Source organism: Hemibagrus wyckioides, linkage group LG12 (assembly GCF_019097595.1).
Source record: "Hemibagrus wyckioides isolate EC202008001 linkage group LG12, SWU_Hwy_1.0, whole genome shotgun sequence".
NCBI lineage: Eukaryota > Metazoa > Chordata > Actinopteri > Siluriformes > Bagridae > Hemibagrus > Hemibagrus wyckioides.
Genome location: NC_080721.1, coordinates 16,296,050 through 16,314,362, shown reverse-complemented (window position 1 = coordinate 16,314,362; position 18,313 = coordinate 16,296,050). Strand labels below are relative to the sequence as shown.

Sequence of the window (18,313 nt, the reverse complement as noted above, 5' to 3'; positions counted from 1 at the left end):
CACACACACACACACGCTCTCTCTCTCTCTCTCTCTCTGTTACATGCTCATGTCCTAGAATACTGTGTATCAGTCGCGGGGGTGAGAGAGAGAAGAAGAGAAAGAGAGAGCGGGTTAGAGAGGGAGAGAGAGAGAGAGAGAGAGAGAGAGAGCAGGCAGTGAGTCCATTTGATCTGTAGCTGAAGCTGACCTGTAGAGGTCCTGGTCAGTCATGCTGGTCTGGTAAAACACCCTGACTGTAAGAACAGACACAGTGACAGGGGAGCTGGATGATGATACACCAAGCTGCAGCCTGACGTCAGAGACTGATCGAAGTTTCAGCTATTGGGCAGAAAACACACACAGACACACACACACACACACTACACAGTGTTAATCACACACACACACACACTACACACACACACACACTACACAGTGTTAATCACACACACACACTACACACACACACACTGCACAGTGTTAATCACACACACACACACACACTACACACACACACTACACAGTGTTAATCACACACACACACACACACACTACACACACACACTACACAGTGTTAATCACACACACACACACACACACACACTACACACACACACTAGACAGTGTTAATCACACACACACACAGACACACACACACACACACACTACACAGTGTTAATCACACACACACACACACTAGATAGTGTTGATCACACACACACACTAGACAGTGTTAATCTCTCTCTCACACACACACACACACACTAGAGAGTGTTAATCACACACACACACACACACTAGAGAGTGTTAATCACACACACACACACACTAGACAGTGTTAATCTCTCTCACACACACACACACACACACTAGAGAGTGTTAATCACACACACACACACACACTAGAGAGTGTTAATCACACACACACACTAGAGAGTGTTAATCACACACACACACACACACACAGATGACATCAGAGGATAAATGTATATCAGGAGATTTGTTTGTATTAATCATGGTTTGTGTATTTGTGATATGTGTGTTCAAACTCACACACACACACACACACACTACACAGTGTTAATCACACACACACACACACACACACACAAACACACGCACACACACACACACAGAAATAGAGTGTGTGTCTCTGTCACGTTCTCTCTTGCCTGAGGGACTATAACAGGGATGTTTATATAACTCTGTCCTCTATAGAGTGGATCAAACACACACACACACGTACAACACATCCCCATACACACAGCTGTGTGTGTGTGTGTGTGTGTGTGTACTGCCGTCACTCTCCTGATGATGTATTATCACTGTATTCTATCTCTCTGGTCTGTATGAAGTGATGACTGGTTAGTAATTGGCATCTGTCTCTCCAGACCCTACCTGCTCCAGGGGTTCCAGAGGAGCAGCTAAAATGTTGCTATGGAAATGTGTGTGTGTGTGTGTGTGTGTATGTAAGAGAGAGGGTAAATTATATGGTAGAGCATCTCCTGCTCAGCTCTCAGTGGGCAGGTGGGAGTGAAAAACCACATGTATGACACGAGTGAAAGCCACTGCAGGAGTGTGTGGGAGGAGAGAGAGAGAGAGAGAGAGAGAGAGAGAGGGAGGGGGGGCAGAGAGAGAGAGACATGGTGTGCACACCTCATTTCAGTAGTTAAATCAGGTCCAGTTCTAACACTTCAGGCTATCAGACACATGGCTCTGTGCTTCACTCCTCCAGAAGAATCTCCTTATTACAGACGAGGATCTTCACCATGGAGATTAGTCACTCTCAGACCCAGAAAACACACACACTCTCATATCTAAACCAGGGGGTATCCAGGTGCAGGGTTTCATCTCAACCGGTCAGTAGCCACAGCTGACCTCACCTGTTTAATCAGCTGTTGTGTTGTGTGGTCTGCTTTCTTCAAATCAAACCCTGCAGTCAGACACCAGGGCTCTAGACCATTCCAGTATACTTACAGCATCTCATTACACATATACACTAAATGACCAGACGTCTGTCTGTACCTGAGTACTGGAAATCCCAGAGCAGAATACTGGGAATTAATACGGAGCCTGTGATGGTCTGATCAGCTCCAGTCTTCCGGAAGGTTGTCCACTAGATGTTGGAGTGTGTCTGTGGGGATCAGTGGTCATTCAGCTGCAAGAGCATTAGTGAGATCAGACTCTGATGGTCAGGGGGCACTTACTTTTGGCCAAACAGTGTACACTCCTCACACATCCTGGATGGATCCTGATCATCATACAGTCTGGAGAGTCTCCTTACCCTACACACTATTAGGACCCGATTTGTGTAGCAGCAGACCTCCTTGGATCAGCAGGAACAGATCCCACAGTAAGTGTGGTCAGATACCTACTGTACATTCAGGAGTTGACCTGTGAGAGTCTGTGATCATACCACAGTAACACTGAGGAAACTTTCAAAAGCTGCACTGCTTAAGCTCTAACCCTAACCATGTCCTGCCCACAGGCCGAGAGATCTCAGAGGCTCTTCGTGAGTAGTAACCTGTGGAAGAACATCTCCAGCATCTCAAAGCTGACCTTCTTTACTGAAATCCTGAAGTCCTGAGGAAGAGTGGTCACACATTCAAATCACTATCCACATTCAAATCAGTGACAACATTTAACCCTTCACACACACACACACACACACACATACACACACACACACACACACACACACACACATACACACACACACACACACACACACACATACACACATACACACACACACACACACACATACACACATACACACACATACACACATACACACACACACACACACACATACACACATACACACACATACACACATACACACATACACACACATACACACATACACACACATACACACACACACATACACACACACACACACACATACACACACACACACAATGCTAATTAGTCAACATGGACACCAGACCAGGCAGTGTGAGTCCTTTGCTGTTGACCCTTTACATTAAGGAGCCACTGGTGCTGCAGGAACATGAACTCCCTCAGGACAGTGGAGTGAGGTTCCTGCTCTTTACAGATGACCTGCTGCACTCATCTTCTACCTTTTACATAAGGAGATTCAGAACTGTGAAGGAACAAAGAAAAATTAATCTTACAGAACTGAGATGATTAATCCTGTTTGGTGTAAATTATCTGGCAGTGTAATGACCCCACAGGAACATCTGCCCCTGACAGTGCTGAAGCTCCATGATGTGATCTAACACAACAGAACACTTGACTCTGTCTCCCTCTGCTGGTCAGGGAAGGACTTTACTGTAGTGTGTTTCTGGATGAATGAGGTCCAGTAAAACAAAGGCTCTCTAGTCTCCTCAGGACAGTACTGATTTACTAAAGGACTTCATTTCACATTTGCTGTCCATCTCTTTCTTTTTTATTACTCTCTCTGTCCATCTCACGCTCTGGAAGTCCTCTATTCTCTCTGGAATATTCGATACTGCATCTGGTGTTGATCATGATAAGCTCTGTCTGCTCCTGGGTCATGTTTTTGATTGTTTCCTGCTTTTTCACTTTTCCTGTAGAATCTCAGTAGGGTTGAGATCCTTTGGCCATTTTGGAGTGTATTCATTTGTTTACATGATCTAAATATGTTCTCACACTGTGAATGCTGACAGAACTTGATGATTTTTTGGACTTTACTATATTAGTATAGTGATGTTGTAGATCCATACAAACCACCAAAGAGAGTAATGACCTGGACATCACGCATCGTCTGAGATTTCCTTTAATTCTGCTGTGAGACATTGACTTCTACCCAATTAAACCAACGTCTTAGCTCCAGAGTCCTCACTGTTCCTCACACTGAGTTTATTCATCTACATTTACCAGATGTCCTTCTTCAGAGTCACAGAGTTTTGAAGTCTCTATAAATAAACATACGCAGTTTGTCCCAGATGAAGAATACTGTGAGTCTGTAAGTGTGTTTGGAGGAAACAGCACAGAAACACATAAACAAGAAACAAATAAACGCTAGTTTAGGTTTTTCAGTAAGCACTAGGTCTTCACCCGGGGTTTGAGGTCAGTGACTCAGCTGTTTGGACTTCCAGAGGAAGTTCACTCCACCAGAACAGAGAAGAGTCTAGGTGTTTCTCTATCCTGTACCCTGAGAGATGGTGGAGCAGTGCTGGAAGATCTGAGGAAGTGGGGTGCAGTGTGAGGAGTCATTAGAGCTTTTCACTGCTATTCATGTTCAGAACTTCAGATCATCCATAAGACACAGCATCATGACATCATTTCCCCCTCCATATATGGACACTGTATCCTAGCTTCAGTGGCCACATCAGTCTGCTTCTTCCTCCATGTTGTTGCTCCTAGATCAAGTGTGAATGTGAGCATGAGGCAGAGGAATGTTCTGGAATCTGCCATGACTCTGAGGTTCTCTCCTACCTCTGATGGGGTACTGATGCTTTCAGAGGGTCATAAATGCTGGAGTTCCTCGACTCCTGACTCACAGGTGCACTAGATGTTCAGCAGAAGATCTATTAAGGAGTTAGGGTGTTATATAGTAGGTGCTGTTTGATAAATTTCACTGTGCTGTAATGTATATGTGACAAATAAAGGCTACTGAACTTATGCTAATCACTATAAACACACTACACTCCTGTGTGAATGGTGTCCTGTCACTTTATGAAGCTTCTGGGTTTTTTCTTGGGTGAAGGAACTCCTCTGCGTTTGAGAGGAAGTAGGTTCCATCAGCCACATCACTTACTGACCTCATGCACAGGCAGGGACAGTGTTGCCAGATCGGGAGGGTTCCCGCCCAATTCGGCTCCTTTTGCTCATGTCTAACAGGAATAAATGCATTGGGCAGTTGATAAAATTTGGGCTATTTTTTGATGCAACTGGTGGGTTTTTATTTTTTACTATAAACAAGGTATTTTATTAATTAATTTAATTTTACAAACTTTAAAGTATAAAATGAAGTATAAAATGTAATGTTGAGGTTTTAATAATATGATTCAGCCAATAAGGTTGAGGAGAGTCCTGTCCAGTCAGACTTCCTGATTAGTGGGATGTTGTAATCGTTGTAGTCGTTAAGCCAAACTCAAAGTTGTTAGCAAAGCTGTGTTTTTACCATCATCATGCCACAGAGAGGTAGATATAAAAAGTCTTACAGAAAAGAATGGGAGAGCGACCCGTCTCTAAAAATATGGAGTTCACCTGAGCTAGGTGATGAGTCAAAGGCATTTTGTAAATCCTGTCCATCAGAAATCAGAGCACAGATAAATGATTTAAGGGAACATGCTAACACAAAAAAACACAAATCACGCTGTGCTCCAAGTGTTAAAGCTCTTACTGTGTCAGCGGGAGCAGCAGGTCAGTGTCTGACCAAGGATGACCAAAAGCACCGTGAAATTAGAATCACTGCCTACATCGCTTGTCACACTTCAATAAATGGTGGATCATTTGTCAGATATTTTTACAGATGGGAATGTTCCAAATGCACCGGACAAAGTGCACAGCCGTTATCAAATCTGTCCTCACACCACACTTCAGAGAAGAACTTGTGGAGGACATCGGCGAGTCTGAATATTCCCTGTATATCCCAGAATGGTCTGCAGATGAAAAACATGATGGGCATTGCCACAGACAGTGCCAGTGTAATGGTTGTTAAACACCATTCTGTATTCACCCTGCTCAAACAAACGCAGCCACACCTACAGCTTATTCACAATAAAGCAATGCAGCTTCTTCTGAGCAACATCGAATACATGTTTAGAGAAACCTACAACTGGTTTGCTCACTCAGCAAAGCGGCAGTATGACTATAAGTATATATACTAGACTATTAATAACGGGGGCTTGTGATGGCTGACTGTATTGACCATATTGTAGATCAAAAAGATGCCCACACACTGCACTGTAACATAGCTTCAGGTTCAGACCACTGCTCAGCTTCTGAAGGAGATGTACAATGACAAATAACAAAACTAATCTTCTTTACTTGTACTTCATCCTATTCTGATGGAAATCACTGACACATTCACAGGAGCTGTGAATAAATGCTTTCAGTTGGAAACCAGAAACACCAGTCTGGCATCTTCCTCTCCCCTCTGGATGTGGACCTGGGTACCACTTTTATGGACCAACTGTAGAAAAGCAGGTTAGCCCTCGACATAAATGAGAGAACTGCTTCATGCTGTATGGATTTTCTGAAGGAACAGCAGTACCAATTGCACTTACCTGCTTCACTGGAAATGTTGTGCAAACTGGTGCTCCTGTGCCCAAAATCCCTTATGTCCACTTTAAATAGACCTGGAGTAACAGACTTCCCAGCTGATCTTTTCTCATGCCCGACTGATGCATTAGAATCACAATGGAGGAATGTGGCATCAGTAGGCTTCTCTGATGAGCAGGACATTGACCAGTTCTGGCTGGAAGTCGAAGTGTTTAAAGATGCAGGAGGACACAAGTGTTTCCAGGAATCAGCACAGGGTGCTATAAGACTTCTTGTTTCCAATGCCCATGTCGATCCAGCATTTTCTCTGGTCTCACTTTTGAAAGATGACACTAGAAATCACATGGGACTACCACTACTCTCCAGCATCATGGACGTGTGTACTGACCTGGCCAGAAATAGTTGGACCTCTGCAACTTTCAGACCTCTCCGGCAGTTTGTGGAGAGATTTGACTCAATGATGTATTAATCACTGTGCTTGAGACAGAGTTTGTTCTATAATATTTCAGGAGACGTTCTCATCAGTTCTGTACATTAAAAGATTCTCTACATTAAAGTCCCTATGAAAATGTAATCGTGTTTATACACTATTATTCTGCTGTACAATTCTGATCTCATGTTTAATGCTTAAATAAAACATATACAGGTAGCGTAGTGTGTGTGTGTGTGTGTGTGTGTTTAAATAGTGCCCTAACCTTAACCCATTTGTTTTGGGTTTTCTGGTTGTTATTGTATTTGTTTGAAGTGGGGGGTTTAAGCTGTAGCTGGACTGGAGAGCTTCAGTCCAATCTGGCAACTCTGGTCGGGCGGAGAGGAGCGCGCTCGCGCAGGACAGATGTTTATTTCTGGTGATTAACGGCAGATCTGTGACGGAAGTTCAGAACATAGCCCGAGCCTGACCGAGAGCACGCGCTCCTTTCCTCCAGAGTGACCGCAGCGGCGCTGAGGGAAAGTTTCCAGGCGGTAATCTGTCCTCGAGACTCGGGGACATCAGCTCGAGCACAGCCTCCTGCACCGCGCCGTTATTGATCACTTTAACTCTTTATTCCCGGTTATTTTGTTGTTGTTTATTAAAAGACTCCAGGATGAACGTGTTCCGTCTGGCCGGTGACGTGTCGCATCTCCTCGCCATCATCATCCTCTGCATGAAGATGTGGAGGTCCAAGTCCTGCGCAGGTAACACCTCAACTCCCGGGGCGCGCGTGCACACACACACACACACACACACTGGGGAACAACTAATAGTCTACACACACACACACTTACACACACAGTGTTTGTGTTGGAGTGTTACTGTGTGTTAGAGAGTGTGTTAGTGTGTGTGTGTGTGTGTGTCTGTGTTAGTGTGTGTAAGAGTGTTAGTGTGTGTTAGACAGTGTGTTTGTGTGTGTTTGTGTGTGTATTTTGTGTGTGTTGGTGTGTGTTTGTGTATGTTTGTGTGTGTGTGTGTGTGTGTGTGTAGTAGTGGGGATCTGGAATGAAGGCAAACTGTTTGTTTTGTGTAAAAGAAAACTCAAAAGCATAAATGGTTCTTGAAAAAGCTTACCAACTATTTTGAAGAATCAAAAGGATTTTCTTGCAAAGTCCGCCTTGAAAATGTATTTGTAAGGACGTCTGTGACCAAATCCATTTCTTCTCCTCTGTCAGCCATTGTGAGTTAAAATAATATATATATATATATATGTTATTTACTTTGTGTGGTTCTGCCTCCAGTGTTGTATGAAGTACCCAAAAGCCCCACTTGAGTAAAAGTACAGGTATTCTGTTAGAAAATGACTCGAGTAAAAGTTAAAGTCAACCATTATAATTCTACCTGAGTAAAAATCTTAAAGTATCTGAAATAAACTGTACTTAAGTATCAAAAGTAGTATTTTCATGAATGTAAAAGTAGAAGTAAATTAATAAAAAAGTAAGACTGTAATAATTTAGAGAATTATGAATTTTATTCTGTTTTGCTTTCTTTCTTAAATTTCTCAATCAGTGCAGCACCAAAAAATAAGACTTGCATGAAATAAAGAAGAGGCCTTTAGAACTGTATTGTAATGAAGTGTACAGTATCAGTGTCTCCATACCTGTGAGCTTGTAACTAAGGCCATGTCCACTCGAACCCGGGGATTTTTAAGAAGGGAGATTTTTCTCTGTGTTTTGACCTTTCGTCCACATGCTAATGCAGTTTGAGGTCGGTGAAAACGGAGCTTTTGGAAAACTCCTTCCAAAGTGGAGATTTTCCAGAACTCTCCGTTTTCAGTGGTGTTGTGTGGACAGGGGAACAGAGATTCTGACGAATTGACCTCATTGTCTGTGAGCCGGTCTCCTTGATTTTCTGAGCTTTACGTGAACTACTGACTGTGTTAACGTTGTTTACTGGACTTTTACATGCGTGTATAAACACACACAGTTACTCACACATTACGGTCATGAACAGAGGGAGGGAATGTAATACAGAGCTCACTGCTGCATACAGAACTCCCACAACACACACAGTGATGGCGGTTTTGGACGAGACCCGGTCCGACTTCTACATTCTACAATGTTAGAGAGTGTGTGTTTAGTGTGTCTGTGTTAGAGTGTGTGTTAGAGTGTGTGTGTGTTAGTGTGTGTGCGTGTTAGTGTGTGTTACAGTGTGTTAGAGTGTGTGTGTTAGTGTGTGTGTGTGTGTGTGTGCTGGTACTGCTCTATAACCACTATGTAGTGCACTAGATATCTGTTAATGATGAGAGAAGAGTGTGTAAGTGTGTAATAACTCTCTGTGTGTGTGTGTGTGTGTGTGTGTGTGTGTAGGTATCTCAGGGAAGTCCCAAGTGCTTTTTGCGTTGGTCTTCACCACCAGATATCTGGACCTGTTCACTTCCTTCATCTCTCTGTACAACACCATCATGAAGGTAACACACACACATATGTATACATATACACTCTCCCTCTCTCTCTATCTGTGCGTGTATGTTTGGGCGCGTGTGTGTTTTGGCGCGTGTGTGTTTTGGCGCGTGTGTGTTTGGACACACGCTTTGTGCTGGGAACATGGAGAAGGTGGATGATAGCGTGTACGAGTCTCTCACACGGCAGCATGGTGTGAGGATTGTGTGTAACGTTAGCGTGGAGGAGTGTGTGTTGGCGGTCGGGAAGGTGGTAGGAGATTACAGCAACATTTTAGCTGCCTCCCGTATGAACAGTGAACAGTGAACAGTGCTATTGTCCTTTTTCTGAACTCCGTTAATAAGGTTAATGAGATTGTAAAGCAGTAAGTGGTCATTAATGTTTCCCTGGTAACGGTGCTTCCTCTCAGTACTCCATCAAAGAAAATAATTTTGTCAAACGTTCCTCCTTTTCTGAAAAATGACACCATCACAAAGAGCTCTCCCGCTATGGCAAAATGGTTTCTCCTATAAGAAAGATCCACATGGGCAGTAAAGCACCAGAGTTAAGGAACTCAAAGATTCTCAAAGTTTCCTTTAGGAGACTGGTGTACATGGTGCTAAATAATGGGGTGGAGGAGCTGGACTTAGCGGTGAAATTAAGCGTGGGTGGCTTTGACTACAACGTGTTCGTGACTACTGACTCTGGCATGAAATGTTTTAACTGTGGTAAATCAGGACACTTGGTTCGTGCATGTCCAGAGAAGGTTAAAATGAATGGGGCGACAGACAGGCAGGCTGAGCAGACCAGGCCAGATGTTCATAGTGGTGATACTGAGGGAAACCCCTTTTTATCAAGGGATTTTTAGAGTTTTTAACCATTTCAGAGTGCAGAAGGAGGACTGTTCATCACTGTGCTGGCTTCTTGATGAACCTCTCATCCATGGCGCTCGGCTGGATGTCACGAGCGGGATCTCTCCAGCCCTAACCAGAGCGTTGATCTCCACGAGGACTGTGACACTGCGACAGATGGTGCAACTGTCAGGACCGGACTTTACTCACTCAAACCATGTAGCAACATGGCTTGGGGTGAAGTCTGTGTGTATGATTGCACAGCTTTTACAGAGGTGGAAGTCAGCACTTACATCTGAGGAGCACATGCAGCTCAGGGACTACTGCGCTGGGGTGGTCAGCTCTGAGGAGGGTGAGCCCAGTCCAGTCCTAACTATTGTATCCAATCTGTCAGAGGTCTCAGGTCCCCTCCAGGGTGATAGGGAAAGAACAGCTATAGGCCTCAACATAGCCTCGGGTAAGAGCCTCTACAAACTGTGTGTGAAAGTTTATAATAAGAGATGGTTAGACGGGAGGGCAGACACGCCCTGGCGCAGTGTCCTTGGGCTGAATGATGATATAAAGCCAGAGTGGTGAACATTGTATAAACCACCGTTAACTAAAGGCCTGGTCACACTACAAGACTTTAACCGTCTGCAGATCGCTTTGCTGTTCAGACTACATGACTTCACTGTATGTCTTTTTGTCCTTGTGGTGTTCACACTACGCAACGCTTCATAAATGATCCACAAGAGGGCGTCGCACACCACACCATCTGACAACAACTCTGTTGACTTGCTCTCTCATTGGCTGGAGGTCGTAGCTACAATTGACACCACGTGATGTGGAGTCGGCCGACCGTCCCAGATATTTAACATGTCAGATATCTGGATTTTGTCTGCGACACGTCAGCGAGCCTCTTTGAGGCGTCGTTGAGTAGATCACACATAAAGATTGCCGAGCGCTATATATATATATATATCTCCCTCTCTCTCTCTCTCTCTCTCTCTCTCTCTCTCTCTATCTATCTATTCCCCCCCTCTCTCTCTTTCTCTCTCTCTCTCTCTCTCTCTCTCTATCTATCTATCTATCCCCCCCCCGCCCCCCTCTCTCTCTCTCTCTCCCTCTCTATCTCTCCCACTGCCCCCCCACAGGTATCGTTCCTGGTCCTGGCCTACTCCACAGTGTTCCTGGTCTACATACACTACAGGAACTCCTATGACAGTGAGAATGACTCGTTCCGTGTGGAGTTCTTACTGGTTCCTGTTACTGGGCTCTCCTTCCTGGAGAACTACGCCTTCACCCCCCTGGAGGTACACACACACACACACTCTGACTTACACACACACACACACTCTGACTTACACACACACACACACACACACTCTGACTTACACACACACACACACACACTCTGACTTACACACACACACACACACACACACACACACACTCTGACTTACACACACACACACACACACACTCTGACTTACACACACACACACACACTCTGACTTACACACACACACACACACACACACTCTGACTTACACACACACACACACACACTCTGACTTACACACACACACACACACACTCTGACTTACACACACACACACACACACTCTGACTTACACACACACACACACACACTCTGACTTACACACACACACACACACACACACACTCTGACTTACACACACACACACACACACACTCTGACTTACACACACACACACACACACACACTCTGACTTACACACACACACACACACACACTGACTTACACACACACACACACACACTCTGACTTACACACACACACACACACACACACACTCTGACTTACACACACACACACACACACACTCTGACTTACACACACACACACACACACACTCTGACTTACACACACACACACACACACACTCTGACTTACACACACACACAGTGATAAGGTCATTTTGAACTGCTGTATTCTCATAGGGTTTCATCTCACCTGTGATATACAGCTCTCATTAAACATATATATATATTCATTACTACAGGAAGTGAAGCTGGACAGGAAGCAGCAGAGTTCACTGGAACCTGTGGAGAGTCCACTGTGTGTAGCTAGAACAGTTAGCACATATTGCTAATCTACTCTGTGTAGCTAGCACAGTTAGCTCATATTGATAATTCCCTCTAAGGAGGAAGCTTGTCCACAGTTTATTGAAGACACTGATCCTTTGCGTTTAGCCGCTCGGCTACAACAGTTTCTGTTTCCAGTGAAACACACTGGACAGACAACATTCACTACATGCCACTGAGAGACAGGCTACGAGCCAGAAGAGCACCTGGTGACCTGCTAGCTTAGCGTTAACGAGAACAGGATGTACATGTACCTCCTCACACTGTGTTATTGGTGTTGTTGTAGATCCTGTGGACGTTCTCCATCTACCTGGAGTCGGTGGCCATCTTACCACAGCTCTTCATGATCACCAAGACGGGCGAGGCCGAGTCCATCACCACACACTACCTGTTCTTTTCAGGACTGTACCGCGCCCTCTACCTGGCTAACTGGGTGTGGCGCTACCAAATGGAGGGCTTCTACGACCAGATCGCCGTCGTCTCTGGAGTTGTGCAGTTGTGCATCCTCGTCTCTGGACTTGTGCAGAACATCTACTTGTCCCAGATGAAGAATACAGTGAGTCTAAAAGTGTGTTTGGAGGAAACACAGACACACTTTTATTAAAACAAGAAACAAATAGTTTAAGTTGTTCAGTAAGCGCTAAGTCTTCAAATGGGGTCTGAAGATGGTCGGTGATGTGACATGGGCTGAAATGATTCCTCGAGTAATTCAAATACAAATAATCTTAGAGGTAAATAAGCTGCCTCAAAGCTTCATTCAGTATATTTACTGTACCTACACACAGAGCACTGCGTTTCCCCACGGACCATTATTACTGACGCACAACCTGCCGCTAAACTCGGGGAGAAAACAGCGAGGGGCAAGAAGATTCAGGCCAAAGAAAACAGCAGAAAGTTTTTAATATTTGGAATCATCTCAAACTAAAACACAGAAAGCTCTGTACAGTGTGATTACTGGGAGACTGAACTGGTGTACCACAACACTACAGGTTCCATACTTCAACATCTCACTCACACACAGTCCCCGAGACACTGACCACCGAGTCCACACAAGATTCACACTTAGCATAAATCAATATAATTGCTAGTTGAAATGAAGGCAGTATAAATGTCTGTGGATTGTGGCTACATGTAGTGACTATTTAAGACAGTATCAGTATGGTGGCTAGTTATGATGTCCCTAATTTAGCTAAGTTTCATAAAAGCTTAACCGTCATTTATTTTGTTAGCTTCACTCTCTCTCTGTCACACACACACCAGTATGTAGGGAGACATTTAAGAGGGTTTATTCTCCAAATATCTCTAATTTCATGTTACAGAAAAATGTGTTAAGAGATTTGATGTGTATGGACTCTTGTTCTTGTTCCAAGTTTCCTTCCTGTCCACTAACTTTTGCCTCTTACAAAAACCACAAAGTCTTCCAGGAAGACAGTAAAGGCTTATGTCCTGCTTGAGCTGTAGTTAGACTAAAAACTTTTTATAAATAGGAAACGACTTAGTTGTTAATTTTAAGAGACCTGTCTTATTTTCTCTTACATATTTAGTATTCCTCTTTAATAAAGAAACAGTACTTCTTATCTGATTACTCGATTCATCCATGGAATACTCGATTACTAAAATAATCCACAGCTGCAGCCCTAGATGTGACTCTAGAGGAAGTTCCCTCCACCAGCTCAGTGCCAGAACAGAGAAGAGTCTAGATGTTTCTCTACCCTGTTTGATGATCTTAAACCCGTCCTAAACCCAGCACCAGGATGAAGTTGATACCAGCAGACATTGTGGTGTGACATCAGAGAAAACCATCAGAGATATTGAAACTGTAATAAATGGCAAAGACTGGATTTAGATTGAGATGAGGATGTGCTTTAGAGAGAGAGTGTGTGTGTGTGTGTGTGTGTGTGTGTGTGTGTGAACTACTGATTACTCTATTAGACTTAATAACCTGATTTATTGGTGTTTTTGTGTAGCAGGGTGGTGGTAGCTCACATGGTTAAGGTTCTGGGTCACTGACCGGAAGCTCGGGGTTCAAGCCCCAGTACTGCCAAGCTGTCACCATGGGCCCCTGAGCAAGGCCCCTAAACCCACTGTGCTCCAGACGCACTGCATCATGACTGACCCTAACCTCTAAGGATGGGATATGTGATGAGAATTTCACTGTGCTGTAATGTATATGTGACAAATAAAGGCTACTGAACTTATGCTAACCACTATAAACACACTACACTCCTGTGTGAATGGTGTCCTGTTCAGAGGTGTAAAAAATACTCAAATATGTTACTCAATGAAAGTACAAGTACAGAGTGAAAACTTTACTCAGTAAAAAGTAGAAGTATCTGCCCAGAAACACACTTGAGGAAAAGTACTTGAGTATTAAAGTAAGAGTAACAGCAATAACTAGAGATTCTTGTTCAAGCTTTTAATCTCACAACATGAAGTGAAATGAACCACATCCAATGTTTTATCCTACTTTAGAACTGTTTGTATTTAATTGTATTAAATGATAAAAATACAAAGACACGCCTAATGCCACCATGCAACATACTACTTGAAGTTGTAAAAGCTCCAATTTAACTTCAGACGCTGATTTTCAAAATGATTAGGAGTCAAGCCTAGCTCTTTTGGGGCTGAAAAGCAATCCTGCAGTGCTGAAATAGCAGGGAACGTGAGCAGAGACTCCCTGGTGTCTGGAACACAGGCCAGATATCCATCCAGCTGTTTGCTGGCTTCAGAGATGCGAAGAAATCTTCATCAGATGAACTGATGATGAATCTGGTCCTTTATAGGGAAAAATAGATGAAATTCAGTAAATAACCATCGGGTGTCACTATCACATGCAGCCAATGCAGTTAGCCAGACGTTCTACATTCAAATTAAGGGGCTAAAAAACAACAAATTATTGTTAATCACATTTTGCTAAGTCATGGCGCAACAAAGAAAAAGGAAAACCGAAAGTGAATGCAGGAGATTTCAGACACGATGGGGAAATGAATGTTTTTTCACGGAGGTGAGCGGGAAGTGTGTCTGATTAATTTTCCAGGAGTCCGTGCGGTGATGAAGGAATATAATGTTAAAGACATTATGAAACAAAACATCAGTCTTTCATATCTGGAGCAGAGCGCGATCAAAAGGTGAAACAACCGGCAGCTGCCTTGCCAGCTCAACAACAATTTTTTCGTGCTAATAAAGCACAGGAAAATTCTACATTAGCTAGTTATGAGGTATCTCACCTAATAGCGCGGAAAACCCTTCACTGAAGGCGAACTTATAAAGGAGTGTCTGATGAAAGTTGTCACTATAATTTGCCCAGAAAAGATGCAAGATTTTAAAAACATCAGTCTTTCAAGAAACAGTCGGACGGAGAATCGAAGACTTGAAGACTTGACTAAAAGAACAAGTGACAAAGTACCCACGTTTTACTCAACCGCGTGCGATGACAGCACTGATTCCACAGATACTGCACAATTGTTGATTTTTTTTGCGAGGTGTGGACAGTGATTTTTGCATTTCAGAAGAGCTCCTTGATATGAAGAGCCTTAAGAGTACAACAGCGGGAAAAGATCTTTTTGAAGCTGTATCATGTGCGATTGAAAACATGAATCTCCCTTGGGCCAAGCTCTGTGGCATTACAACGGATGGAGCGCCGGCCATGATCGGCGAGCGGAATGACTTCCATGGTCTGCAACAAAGTTCGCGAAAGTGGAGGTGAGGCTGTGAAAATGCACTGTATCATACACCAGGAAGCGCTCTGTGCCAAAGCCATCCAGATGGATGATGTGATGACCGCTGTGGTGAAAACTATAAACTTGATTTGTTCAGGAGCTCTCAACCACAGAGAATTCCGGGCAGAATTGATGCAGAATATGGTGACGTAATACATCACTCTAACGTGGCGGCTCTGCTCTACAGCGGTTCTATTCGTTGCGGGCTGAAATTGACCAGTTTTAGAAAGAAAGAAATCTGACACTTGATCAACTCAGTGACCCTGACTGGCTGGCAGACCTTACTTTTTTAGTTGATTTGACCAGTCACCTGAACGCACTGAATAAAAGCCTGCAAGGCAAGGACCAGCTAATATCGGAAATGTATACACACCTGAAATCCTTTTCTGTGAAGCTAAGACTTTTTGAGAGACAAATCAGTGACCGCAATGCTGTGCATTTTCCTAGTTTGTCCGAAATCATCTCGAGTTTTTCAGACTCCAACATCCCTGGGAAAATGGATAAATATTCGACAGTGCTCACTTCCCTAATCACAGAATTTAATCAGCGTTTTCAAGACTATTGATAACGACATCAGACTGTTCTCAACCCCTTTCTCTGTTAATGCTGAAGAAGTACAAGAGAATGTGCAGCTGGAACTCATAGAACTTCAGTGCGATGATTCTCTTCACAGCCGCCACCAGATTCTTCCCCTGTCCGAGTTTTACAAGAGTTTGGAAACCTCCAGATTCCCCTTAATCAAACATCACACACAAAGGATGATGAGTCTGTTTGGCTCCACGTACATATGTGAGCAAACATTTTCGCTGAACAAGAGTCCACTGCGGGCCAGTCTGACTGACAGCCATCTCTGTGATCTGCTTCGTATCTCTACTACACGACTTACTCCTGACTTGACATCAATTCTGAAATCCAAGGCACAACATCACTGTTCACATTAATAAGTTAATGGTGAGTAAAAAATATTGAAAGCAATACATTGTAATGATTCTTAGATTAAAAATTTATATAATATCATGGGGCATGTATAAATATATATTTAGCACACACATAACATTTTTAGAGAATAGCATATTTAACATATAAGCAGACAAGGACAAATTAATGGCAATAATCAATTAGCTTGTCTAATTTTTGTTTTTGTTTTTTTACAGCCATACGGCCCAAGACAGCTCACATTTTTTTGCACCTGGCCCCCCGTGAAAACGTTTGGACACCCCTGATTTAAGTTGACCTGGGCATCAGCTCAATTCAGTTGGTTTGTCAGTAGCAAGGGAAAATAGAATGGAGTGATCTCCAAAATGACTTTTTCAGTGTAAATAAAATTTTAAGGAGTAAAATGTACTTATTTTTCTTTAAAAATGTAATTAAGTAAAAGTATTAATTTTTAATTGTACTCAAGTAAAGTACAAATCCCCAAAACTAATACTTAAGTACAGTAAAGAAGTAAAATTACTGAAGTACGCCTCCGCTCCTGCCCCTTTAAGAAGCTTCTGTTTTTTTTGTCGGGTGAAGGAATTCCTCTGCGCGCGAGAGGGAGTCGGTTCCGTCAGCCACGTCACCTACCGACTTCACAGGCAGGCAGGCGGAGAGGAGCGCGCTCGCGCAGGACAGATGCTTATTTCTGGTGATTAACGGCAGATCTGTGACGGAAGTTCAGAACATAGCCCGAGCCTGACCGAGAGCACGCGCTCCTTTCCTCCAGAGTGACCGCAGCGGCGCTGAGGGAAAGTTTCCAGGCGGTAATCTGTCCTCGAGACTCGGGGACATCAGCTCGAGCACAGCCTCCTGCACCGCGCCGTTATTGATCACTTTAACTCTTTATTCCCGGTTATTTTGTTGTTGTTTATTAAAAGACTCCAGGATGAACGTGTTCCGTCTGGCCGGTGACGTGTCGCATCTCCTCGCCATCATCATCCTCTGCATGAAGATGTGGAGGTCCAAGTCCTGCGCAGGTAACACCTCAACTCCCGGGGCGCGCGTGCACACACCGACACGTCACGCGTAACACACACACACACTGGGGAACAACTAATAGTTTACTCACACACACACTTACACACACACACACACACACACACAGACACACTTATAGGTGGTGTAATAGGCCGCGTCCTGAACAGTTGTGTGTATGTGCACCAGTGTAGGCAGTGTGTGTTTGTGTGTGTTCGTGTGTGTATCTTAGATTGTGTGTATCTGATTCTATTAATGATGAGAGAAGAGTGTATGAGAGTGTGTGATAACTGTGTGTGTGTGTGTGTGTGTGTGTTTGTGTGTGTGTTGGAGTGTGTTAGTGTGTGTGTTAGTGTCTGTGTGTTCATGTGTGTATGTTAGATTGTGTGTATCTGATTCTATTAATGATGAGAGAAGAGTGTATGAGAGTGTGTGATAACTGTGTGTGTGTGTGTGTTTGTGTGTGTGTTGGAGTGTTAGTGTGTGTGTTAGTGTCTGTGTGTTCATGTGTGTATGTTAGATTGTGTGTATCTGATTCTATTAATGATGAAAGAAGAGTGTGTGATAACTGTATGTGTGTGTGTGTGTAGGTATCTCAGGGAAGTCCCAAATGCTCTTTGCGTTGGT

The 18,313-nt window shown here is 43.7% G+C and overlaps 2 protein-coding genes across 4 annotated transcripts in view; both read left to right on the top strand.

Annotated features, from left to right (window-relative positions):
* The first annotated feature begins 6,988 nt into the window (after nt 1-6,988).
* On the top strand, nt 6,989-14,250 carry LOC131362602 (ER lumen protein-retaining receptor 3-like). 3 transcript variants are annotated; one of them, XM_058404744.1, is made up of 5 exons: nt 6,989-7,377; nt 8,983-9,083; nt 11,039-11,197; nt 12,301-12,570; nt 13,985-14,247. In XM_058404744.1, the coding sequence occupies exons 1-5, from the start codon at nt 7,287-7,289 to the stop codon at nt 14,006-14,008; spliced, it is 645 nt and encodes a 214-aa protein (XP_058260727.1). In that variant the 5' UTR covers nt 6,989-7,286; the 3' UTR covers nt 14,009-14,247. The 3 variants fall into 3 exon arrangements, with proteins under 3 accessions (XP_058260727.1, XP_058260726.1, XP_058260725.1); XM_058404743.1 differs by having other exon boundaries at nt 13,982-14,247; XM_058404742.1 differs by having other exon boundaries at nt 12,301-14,250.
* A 3,049-nt stretch (nt 14,251-17,299) lies between these two features.
* The window catches only part of kdelr3 (KDEL endoplasmic reticulum protein retention receptor 3), a 12,145-nt gene continuing 11,131 nt past the window's right edge, over nt 17,300-18,313 (top strand). Inside the window, exons 1-2 of the mRNA XM_058404745.1 lie at nt 17,300-17,688; nt 18,277-18,313. The exon at nt 18,277-18,313 is cut by the window's right edge and continues 64 nt beyond it. Coding sequence (XP_058260728.1) covers nt 17,598-17,688; nt 18,277-18,313 — 128 coding nt within the window. The 5' untranslated portion in view covers nt 17,300-17,597. The remainder of the gene's footprint in view (nt 17,689-18,276) is intronic.

Coding starts and splice junctions, on each gene's coding strand:
- LOC131362602 (XM_058404742.1), top strand. CDS start 7,287: ATGAACGTGTTCCGTCTGGCCGGTGACGTGTCGCATCTCCTCGCCATC. Junction 9,084..11,038: donor TGTACAACACCATCATGAAG/GTAACACACACA, acceptor GCCCCCCCACAG/GTATCGTTCCTGGTCCTGGC. Junction 11,198..12,300: donor ACGCCTTCACCCCCCTGGAG/GTACACACACAC, acceptor GTGTTGTTGTAG/ATCCTGTGGACGTTCTCCAT.